This window comes from Impatiens glandulifera, chromosome 4, assembly GCF_907164915.1.
Source record: "Impatiens glandulifera chromosome 4, dImpGla2.1, whole genome shotgun sequence".
Lineage (NCBI taxonomy): Eukaryota > Viridiplantae > Streptophyta > Magnoliopsida > Ericales > Balsaminaceae > Impatiens > Impatiens glandulifera.
In genome coordinates this window covers 9548543-9560138 of record NC_061865.1, presented here as the reverse complement: position 1 = coordinate 9560138, position 11596 = coordinate 9548543, and the positions used below count along the sequence as shown (strand labels likewise).

Here is an 11596-nt window from a genome sequence, read left to right as displayed (position 1 = left end):
CTCTCTTATTACCTTTTCGTAGCTATCATGGCGATCTTTGAGAGCATCTTCTCGATGTTCCGAAAGAATCGTCCATACATCTTTCACCCATTCTGTGAGGTAGAGGAGGTAACACATTTATGCTTTGCTGACGATTTGTTCATTCTAGCGCACGCAGACGTTGATTCCATTAAAACTATTAGGGCTGCACTAACGTTCTTTTCTGAGGTAACAGGTTTAACTATTAATGAAAGCAAAAGTGTGGCATTTTATGAAGGCGTGAAGAACGAAACAAAACAGGACATCTTTAACATCATGGGCATCAAGGAAGGCAGCTTTCCCATAAGGTACTTAGGAATTCCGTTAACTGCGAAGCAGATCGAGATCTCACACTGCAAGCCGCTGATTGAAAAGGTAAAAAACACGATATCTGGCTGGGCAGCAAAAAAACTTTCTTATGCAGGGAGGATCGAACTTATCAAAACCGTGGTTATGGGCATAGTTGGCTATTGGGCGCAACAGATGGTCATTCCGAAGAAGGTAATGAAGGAACTCGAAACGCTGATGAGAAACTTTATCTGGGGTAGTAGTGGAAGAGGAGGAAAGAAAATCAAATGGACCGCTCTCTGCAAACCGAAGGACGAGGGAGGCATCGACTTGAAGAACTGTATCGAGTGGAACAAGGCTCTAACCTTCAAGCATCTGTGGGCTTTGGAGCGCAATCAGGAGTCACTATGGATCAAATGGGTGCATACGAGGTTTATGAAACACGAAATCAGCATCTGGACCTACAAAATTCACGAAGGTATGAGCTGGTCTCTAAAAAATATTCTTAAACTAAGAAGCGATATTGCAAATCTTTATGACATCCGACTAGGGGACGGAAAAGGCATTCTATTCTGGCATGACCCTTGGTTTGAAAACCAGCCTATCATCGACAAAGAGGAGTTTCAAAATACTCGTATCAGAAGGGACTACGCAAAAGCGAAAATCAGAGACATCAAAGACGGGAATTGGAACTTGCTCTTGAGAAGAATTCCAGAAGGAAAGAGGATACTTGATCATATAAGTAACATACAACTACACGACAGACCGGATATTCATGAATGGAAAGCTGAGGACAATGGGAAGCTGGTATTGAAGAAAATATGGGAGGTAATCCGGGAAAAAGCGCAGAAAGTAGAATGGGCTCCTCTTGTATGGTCAACGAAGATTATCCCTCGACACCAGTTCATTCTATGGCTCTCCTTCTAGGAAAGACTCAGCACTCGTGATCGTATCAGTAAGTATATGAGCATCCCGGACGCGAGCTGTCTTCTATACATAGGAAATGAAGAAACCATAGATCACCTATTCGGGAGCTTCTGTATTGCTTCGGAGCTTTGGGACAGATTCTATAAAAGCCTGGAGCTGACCAGTTTCCCGAGCGAATGGAATGAAATCAAAGAAGCAATACTACTCAAAGCCAAGGGAAATAGATTTGCAACAAGCGTGTTCAAGAGTGGCTTTGGAGCAGTGGTGTATAACATTTGGCAAGAACGGAATGCAAGGGTACATGACAGAACCCGCAGGAGCATTGAAAAGTTATGGAAAGATATTGTATCGGATTGCAGCGCCCTCGCGGGAACGTGGAGAAGAATTCCAAGCACGGAGCAGAACTGGAATATCTGCAAGAACTGGAATTTACTGTTTTTTAAACTCACTAGAATTGAAAGCATTGTAAACAAATAATTCATTTACGTTTTTAGCTTTTTAGCTTTTATTTAGAATGTTACGACTTCAAAATCATTCTAGGCCTGTCTAGAATGATCTCTTAAACTCGTGGTTTTTTTTTCCGTTTTTGGGAATTTTTAATGAAATGACGCTAAGTCGTTTTTCCCAAAAAAAAATTACAAAATTCTTGAGTGGGTTTAGATCATACATGCGTTCATATCTCGGGTGTAGTTCATATCTCGGGTGTAGAGGATGACTGGTTTTCTCGGTCAAAAACTAGACTAAGGCAAAATCATTGGTCAAACATCTGGATTTCTCGGACGGACACTAAGAATATCACTTCAGGTTTTGTGATTTCTTTTGGAGCTTTCATCTTTCAATTTGAAGGCATAAAAAGTTTTCTTTATTCACATGGATCATTTTTAACATGATTCCGGTGTATTAATCAATCGGGAAGAGGTCCAATTTAATCCGAGTAGTTCTTGAGTAGAAAATGAGATTTCAATTTTTAAGATTAATCTAATGAGTTTATCAATAGCCTTCTTATACATATTAAGATCAACGAAACTAATTAAAATATGAACACTTACTATTAATTTTAATTTTTAATCAATTAGATCTGAATTTTTTTCAGTTTTTTGAGTGTAATTATACCTTAAGCCGATTGAAATTTATCCAAAATTATTACTAACACTTTTTAAAAGATGTTATGAAAGAAAAATCAGATTTTGATAATTTTCAAAATTAAATTTGGATGTTTTTAATTTAGGTTGATTCATTCAAATTGATTTCGGAAGAAAACTTTGAAACAATCTTAGGATCGACTTCAAATCAAGAAAACGGATAATAAAGCAATATTCAAGACTAGAAACTGACATGTCAAATTTTTAATTTGAATCTGTAACTTGAATTACAATGTGATTTAAAGCTTACAGTGAGTTAGTTAAAGAATACTCGTGAACTCTTTATGAAACTTTATGATAATTTAAAAACGAGTCTTAAAACTTTACACAGAGTTTTCAAATTTTTAAAAACTTGAGAAAATATTAAAATTTCAACTCCTATTTAAAACATATTTAGTTAAAGTTAAAATTATAACTTTACAAGTCTCATTAATTCATAAATTAAAAGAAAAGTTGATAATAAATTATTGTTTATGTTACCCTTAAAACATTATATATTGACACATCTAAATCTTTTTATCCAAATAATTTTAAGTAAAATAATTTTAGTCTCTAATCCAACCAAATTATTTAAAAATAACCATAAATAATAAACTAACAATTTTTTGTTAAGGCATAAAAGCAATTAAAAAAAAACAAGATACTCAACAGCATACAACACATGAGATCAAAGAAAATTAACATACAAGACATTCACACTATTTAGTTTTTTTTTTTTTTATAGAGATTATTTAACTAATTATTCTTAACAATATTTTGAATAAAACTAGTAACGTTAACATCAATTGATCCGCCAGATTGTATAGCCTTTTGACAGTTTTGTTGATGCTCTTTTATTCTCTTTCTCACATCATGATGAACATCTTCATTCTCATTCAAGTCCATTAACCTTACAACATTCATTGCGACTTCTTCTCTACTCACTATGTTTTGATCATCCTCGTATCTAACCTCCTTGAGCTTCAACCCAACTCGCAAATGATTCAATACTATGTTGCAAATGTGGACTTGGTCTAAAACTAGAGGAAATGTAAGCATGGGTACTCCTGCAAAGATAGCCTCCATAACAGAATTCCATCCGCAATGAGTAAGGAAACCTCCAACAGATGGATGACACAATACCTTCAATTGGTCACACCATGGCACAATAAGACCTAATTCCCCACAATCTTCTTTCAAACTCGAGGTGTAGTCGCCTCTAACACTCCAAATGTATCTCACCTTGCTAGCTTGTAACCCTTTGGAGATCTCCTCCATTTGCTCATCCGACACTGTCTCAAAACTACCCAAAGAAATGTATAGGACGGAAGCTTTAGGACAGGCATCGAGCCAATCGATATACATCGAGGATGGTTCGTGTTGACAATTGTTGTGTTTGAGTTCGAGGGACAAGTATGGGATGGAAGGACCGAATGCATAAAGGGGAATGGGAAGACGGTCTCTCAATGCATTAATGAATTCGGGTTCAAGTTCTTCATATGTTGAAATGAGAATGGCATGTGTAGTTGTTGCTGTTTGGACTATGGATTGAATGCCTTTGTTGACAAGGCTATTTCCAAGGTTTGCAAATGAGATTTCCACAGATTTAACTGGGAACTCGAATGGAATATTGTCAATTATCACCATAGTATCCTTCTCCTCCACTTTTTTTAAAAAAAAGAAGAAGGTATATAAAATATAAAATAACATAATTAATAAGTTTTTAAAAAATAAAACTAATTAAACCTGTGTCGTTGCTGTTGGCAATGACTTGGGTACGCGCGGCGGCCATTATGAGGTCAAAATGGTAATAAGCAAAGAACATAGATGCCGGCGATGGAAATAAAGACGCGACCGGAGGAAGAGTATCCTCCTCCCGCCGCCCTCCAAACCCCATCATGAACGTCATAATAGCATCCGCCACTATACAAGAAACCGGTCCATCATCTAACCGGTCGAGAAAAGTATGAATAGCCGACTTCATTTCTGTGGCCACAGCCTTGAAGAAACCCATCATGTCCTTGGATCGATCTTTTTCTGACGGTATCACATTAGGGACTGTAGCTACACGATACTCCACTCCAACCGGAGCTGCTGCTGCTGCTGGTGGTCCGATCAAACTTAGCCATTCCTCGGTGAGGACTAAAATGACCGAAATACCCTTTAAGGAGAGGAGTGAGCAAAACTTCATCATCGGGTTAATGTGTCCACGGGCGGGATAGGGTATGGCCACCACCAACTTGTCCATGATTAATTGAGCTTTGGAGAGATTTATTTGTATTTGTGTATGAATTGAAAGGATAATGTCCATACTTATATAAATGATCTTTTACTTGTCATTTTTCTTTTTAACACAAAAAGGAGCGATAAGAAAGGGAACTAACCACTAGGTTAGTTCGATGGTAGCAGTACAACACTACATTTATCCACTAAGGGATTGACACTCGTACAAAAGATAAAAATCACCAAATAAGGAGGAGTATGTTTCACTTTTATGCATATGTGTCACTTAATGAATGAAATACATGTATTGTATGTACTACTAGCATCGAATTAATCGAGAATGAGAGAAGGTCATTGAATATGAAAAAAGTGGAAGGAGAAAGTAGATAAAGATTTTTTTTCCCAACAAAATGAGTTAAGCTTCGAGCCGCTCAGTCAAAACTCGACTTGAGTTTGACTTTGACCGAGTTCGAGTCGAGCTTGAGTCGACTCGTTTAATATTCGAGTCGAGCTCGAGCTCATACTCTCGATGGTTTTTCGAGCTTTTTCGAACCAGATAATAAACAATATATATTTTTATTTATTTTAATATTAAAATCTAAAATTTAAAATAAATATTTTATTCACAAATATTTGAAAATTTAATTTTAGTTCAAGTTTTCGAGCCGAGCTTGTAGATAATAGTCGAGTCGAGCTCGAACTCAAATTTATAAACTCGTTCAAACTCGAGTTCAAGTCGAGCTAATAAATACTTAATCGAGTCGAGCTTGAGCTCGAGCTAAAGCTGACTTGAGCTCGGCTTAACTCATTTGCCGCCCTAATCATGTCATTCGTTCTTCTAAATTTCCTCCTCTATACATATTTTTTATTTATATTTAAAAGTCCCTTATATATATTTTTTATTTATATTTAAATTTTCATTTTTTAAAATTTATAACATTTTCAAGTGATTATAGAAAATATATGTTAAAAGTTTGTTTATTTGAATTTTTGTGTAAAAATATTGTTTTATTAAATTTTAAAAAATATTATTTTTAATGTTTAATCAGGTCGGTCCAATGATAAGTTTGGATGGGGTTATCTGACAGCCCATCCTGTCCAATTCTTAATTACTTAGGCCTTGTTCGATTGTGATTTTTTTTGTTTAGATTATTTTTTTTTTTAAATTAGAGGGAGAAAATATTAATGATTATTGATGATTTAAAGGAGGTGATGATAATTTTTGTTAAAAAGACTTAAAAAATATATATATATAAATAAATAAAAATTTATAATTTAAAATAGATGATACTTTAGTATTTTGATTAATGTTATGAGTGATATAATTGTTAAAAAGTGATTAATTAAAAAAATAATTTTAAATGGGTTTTTAAAATAATCAAAAGAGAACAAGGAACTTCTTTTACCTTTTCTTTTTATCTTTCTATAATCTCATTCCTACTCATGTGCATCACAATCTCAGTCTTTTATATTATCCTTTCATTTATTCCTAATTTAATATATTTCTTTACAAATTATATATATATATATATTTAAATGATTCATACAAAATAATATAAATGGGAGTAATTTAAAATTACGACAAAACATTACAATATTAAAAGAGAAAAATATTTTTAAAAAAATATAACACAAAATAGTTCATCAATATGATCAAATAAAAAGAACAAATTTTAACAAACACGGAGATCTTAAAAAAAATCAATGAGCTCACCAACTACCTCAATTGGTTTTATCCAATGAAACCTCTCTGATTGTCATAATAATAAAATTATGAATTAAACGTATTGGTCGATAACGATCATTGGATGTTCTTCGGTCTCTTTCAAGTTAAATGGTCCACTAAAAGATAAGTGGGATATATATATGAGCCTAATGACTCAGACCAACCAAACTCACCGTCTCTATCCACACTTCCCAACAACTAACGATGAATTTCGACATAACCCACTAAATATCAGTCATGTTCCATAGTAAGCTTAAAATCGCAATCACTCAATCACAGTGTAAGAACAAGTGAGACGCCGACTCCACCTGTTTATGAAACATTCTACAACAACTTGCCACAATACATCCTTTTTTCATGCATTTATCATTTGTCAAAATCCCTCCATGCATGACATTCCATCCAAAGAACGAGATATTTGATGGTAACTTAGAGTCCCACAACTTCTCCTATATGAGATCGTAAGGAGCATTCTCTGCAATTAAAGAGTAACAATGACTAAGCTTAAAATTATCAATATCTTGCCAACGTAAAATATCATACAAAGAAGGATTCACCTCTTTATGCTCCCACCAAGTTCAACACTCTATCACGTGAAGCTAACTCTTTAGTATTTAGTCTTCTCCTATACCCGTTTCTCATTGTAAAATCATAAAACTCGCGTCAAATATTTTTTTGACTATAACATCTCTACATATAGCAATCGAGGCAGGGGTAAGGTACGATGATGAGACTTCTAACACTACACCATATGTCATCCCAAAAATTAATGTCATCTCCAACCGAAAATCTGCATTGTCCACGAAAAGACTTCCACATTAATGAGATGTCACATTATCACTCCAAATACCACTGTGGATTAATAGTATATTTTAACTTGCTTATAAATTCTATGTAGTATATTTTAACTTTATTAATTTTATTTTTAATTTTTTAATTAGCTCTTAAATTTGTTAAGGGATTTTTTTAATCTTCTTCTAGTTTATATACTTTAATCTTTTATTAGTTATATGATTTTGATTTTTTGAATTAGGTATTTAGGTTAAAGAGGAATGATAGGAGAGAGAATGACGTTGTATCATGTTATTGGCTGAAAAAATGAATAAGTGTGAGAAGGGGGTTAATTTGATGCTACAATTACATATAGTGTTTGTATCATATTCATGAAGTGACACATATACACAAAAGTGAAGCATTGACTCTTTATTTGTTGATTTTTTCTCTTTGTACATGTGACACTTTCTTAGTGGATACGTACGAACACTGGTAGCGTCAAACTAACTGTGAGAAGAAAGAAAAAAGAGAAAATTTTATTATTTTTTTAGCCAATCCAATTAAGCCACGTCATTCCATTACCTAAATTTCTCCATTATAATTTCTCATAGGTTAAATCTTAATATGTTACTATCATAGTAAAATAGTAATTAGTATGTTATTGTTAATACTTAATGGTAGTATAATAGTATGGTATATCTTTAAATTTATAAAAAAAATAATTTAAATATATGTATATATATATTAAAATATAAATAATAAAATTTATAAAAAATAATTTAAATATATATACAAAATATAAATAATCAAATTAATAAAAACAATAATTAAATATATATATATATATCAAAATATAAATAATTAATTTTATAAAAAAATAAATAAATATATATTTAATAATGAGTTTAAATTATTTAAATGTAAATAAAAAAAAAAGAAATTGAACTTTAATATTAAACTAGATTAATTTATGAATAAATAAATAAATTAGTTTGGAAAGTTTCCAATCAAGAAAAAAAATATTTTATATAAATAAATATTTAGAAGAAAAAAATATAAAGATTTTTATATGAACGAGTAGTACAAACAAATCTCTCCATATCCAAATGAATTTTTTACTTCCAATCAAACCAACTAATTATTAGTTCAAGAGAAATTACCCAGAAATATTATTAACAAAAACATAACAGAAATAATATATCATTTTTTGACTTATTTAAAAAAAATATATATTAGAGAGAATTTTTCATATTTTTAATTCACTCCTTCTAAAATGATATATTATTCTTTCCCGTTCCTTGTCCTTTTTCTTATTTTAATATCTTTTCAATTTTTTCTTTTAAAATAATTTTACTATTTTTTTTTTTGGAATGGGTGAGGATGTGTTGTCAATGCTTTCAAACTCAATTTATTTTATACCTAAACTGTTTATTTGGGTTCACATTATGTATAAATAAATTGAATTTGAAATATGGTATATTTGAAGACAGCAGATTTGGTTCCATGTGCAATTCTATAAATTGCATGCCAGCTGACTATTATATTATTAAAATATATTTTACATTAATGCTTGGTCTTGGTTATATTTTTGTGTAGCAGTGTCATTACTCTATTTTTATATTATATTATATATTAAAATGATGGGTAAAAGATAATGATTTTTATTCCAAAATCAGAAGGATCAAAATGGTGGAAGAGACTGCCCATACAAAGCCAAAATATTTTGTATGTATTTATATCGTTTTATTGATGATTTTTCGACTAGTGACAGTCAACCTGATTTATTTTGTTTGTTTATTCAGATATTATTATTAAACTAGTCCGGATAAATTTCTTATAAAAAATTAATCTAAGTAGATTTCAAATCTTGATTCCGCCCTTAAAATGACGATGTTTTCGTTCAAAAATCACAAGAGGATCCAAGTTCCGAAGCAAGCCTGAAAAATCTATGTCGTTCTCACTCGATGATATCATCTTTTTGGATTTGTGTTCATATTTTGTATCTTAGAGTTATAACTATGGAAAGATTGTTAATCTGTTCTATTGAATTGAATTCAGGATGCTTTCTAGTTAGCATTGCAGAAACAGAGGAATAGACGGAACTAGTTACATGGGTCTCCACATGGAAACAAAGAATTGAACAAAATTTGAAGGAACATGTATGTTTTTATAGACGAAATCTCTATCTTTGTAGAAAGGAAGAAGATTATTATAATAATACTGATCATACATTGGGAAGGAATCGCGTCCAGAATTTGATATGAGGGAAGAACCATTCATCAAATCGATCCTTTACTTTCTTCCCCTCACTATTTGGAGTTGAAAAAGAAAAGAAGTGGAAATGGAGAAGATGTTCGGGGACAGCTGTATGAAAGAAAAATGAGGAAGAAAGTAAAAAAAAAATTAGGGTTATTAGTTGATGTGTAAAAATTTATATTAAAGAAATAAAAATGAGATGACAACAAATGTTAAATAAATTAATGGTGTTAGTGGATAATCTTAAATATAAAAAAAATATATAAAAAAATTAAAAGAGTCTTAAACTTAGAACAGAGGGACTGATATTATATGATAATTGGTTAAAAAAATAAAAAATAAATTATATTGGCTCATTTAGTATCGATTTATTAACAAGAATTAATTATTTTTAATTTATATATTTATTTTTTCTCTTCTTTTTATATTAATTAATTTTTTTTTCTCTCTTTTCTATTTATTAATTAATTTTTTTTTCTCTTTTTTTTTTACTTAAATTTGTTTGCGAAAGTTTTTTTCTTTAATATAACCAAGGTCCCAAAAAATGGTATTAATTCGCCGTCCTCTTTTACTAATCGGTAACCAAAAATGGGTCAACGGTCAACTGGGTCTGGTCAACGGTCAACTCAGTTAACTCGGGTCGAACCCGGTTAACTCAGGTCAAACTCGGTCTAATTTTTTATTAACATGTAAAAATGATATTTTAAAGAACATAAATAATTTTCTCCCAATTTAATTTTCTCACTTTTGTTCTTATTACCCTCTCTCTCTTACTCAAGCTGTCAGTCATCTCGTCCAGGGAGCCTAAACTAGCGTCGCCATTATTGATCTTCCATTCCAAATCGTGTTCTCATTGGTAAATATTACTCTCTTAAGTCTTTCATTCCTACTCTTGACACTCTTAAGTTATTTTGTAAGAAAAAAAAATGACATCCTAGAAGCTAGTGATTACAACAAAGCTCAACATATGATGGTTGATGGAGCACAAGATGTTGAGTCGGATGTTGATGAGGAGATTGATACCATTATCGGAGCGACACATATAGAGCTTGGTGACACACTTGAAGATGAAATACTTCAACCTAGAGGAGCGCAAGATATGCAGATGACGATGATGTCCAATTGAGAAAACCTTGCGAAGAAAAAGATTTTGTATTGGAACAAGAGGACATTGATGAAAATAATGATGATGAGTGTAGATGGGATGGAGATTGATGTGTTTGTGGATGTATTTTAGATAGTTTATAACTTTATATGCTTTTAGACGATAATTATGTATCCAATGCGACTTGAATGAATTTGGGTGTGTTTTAACTTTTTATGAATGAAATTTAGTATTATTCTTCAAAAATAATGTGTAGGCTAAAAATGATTAATTCCATTAATCCAATTAATCATTAATTCGCATGTGTCGATTAATGTTCGATTACTGCAACCTTGAATACAACTAAAAATAAAATTAATAGTATTTTTATTTAATTTTTATGATAATAGTAAACACAATTATTGAGTTACTATTATTTATTTAACTTTTTTTTACTATTTTGATTATTATTCTTTTAGTGTTAGATGAATTAATATATATTATTATTTAATTCAATGATATTTTATTGTTGAAAGAAAGAGTCCTTAATATATAAATATTAGCCTTTAAAAGAGATTAAATAATTTTAAAATAATTAATGTTGATAGAAAACAAAATAGTAGAAATAAATAAATTAAAATAATCAAAGATAAATAGAAGAAATTAATTAATTAATTAATTAAAATGAGTTAAATTGATTAATTAATAATAAAAAGAAGGAAAAAAGAAAGAAAATTTAATTAATAAATTTATAATTTTTTAAAAAATAATCTGTTTATTAAAATGGTTAAATGAGTCCATTTTTTTTTATAATATTTTAGTTCAAATGTCTAATTGATGAGAAAATTTTACAATTAAATACCCAATGAAATCAAACTCAACTAATCCATTTCTAAATGACATGGATTAATAATGAGATGGAACTAATCCATTTCTAAATGACATGGATGAAACTATTTGAATTATTTAGATCAAGAATTTCACAGCCCACCAAATTTGATCACAACAATAATGTAGCCAACCCAAAAAGACCAAAAAAAAAAACAATACATTTCTCACTTGTTGCCCAAGTAATAGCTGTTGCCACATGTGTCTTGTTTTATCTATAAAAGAAAGATCTTTCCCAAATATTCTCATCACCCACATTTCACTTTTTTTTCTTTCAAACAAGATTCATCA

At 30.9% G+C, this 11596-nt stretch overlaps 1 protein-coding gene across 1 annotated transcript; it reads right to left on the bottom strand.

Annotated features, from left to right (window-relative positions):
* Window positions 1-3108: 3108 nt before the first annotated feature.
* LOC124934677 (UDP-glycosyltransferase 87A2-like) lies at window positions 3109-4602 on the bottom strand. Its single transcript, XM_047475197.1, has 2 exons — window positions 4101-4602; window positions 3109-4018 (listed from the first exon to the last, which is right to left on the bottom strand). The coding sequence occupies exons 1-2, from the start codon at window positions 4600-4602 to the stop codon at window positions 3111-3113; spliced, it is 1410 nt and encodes a 469-aa protein (XP_047331153.1). The 3' UTR covers window positions 3109-3110.
* Window positions 4603-11596: the final 6994 nt, after the last annotated feature.

What these genes read in the sequence shown, in the direction of transcription:
- LOC124934677 (XM_047475197.1), bottom strand. Translation starts at nt 4,602, where the DNA reads ATGGACAAGTTGGTGGTGGCCATACCCTATCCCGCCCGTGGACACATT. An exon ending in TGCCAACAGCAACGACACAG is followed by an intron (nt 4,019 to 4,100) that starts GTTTAATTAGTT and finishes TTTTAAAAAAAG; the next exon opens with TGGAGGAGAAGGATACTATG.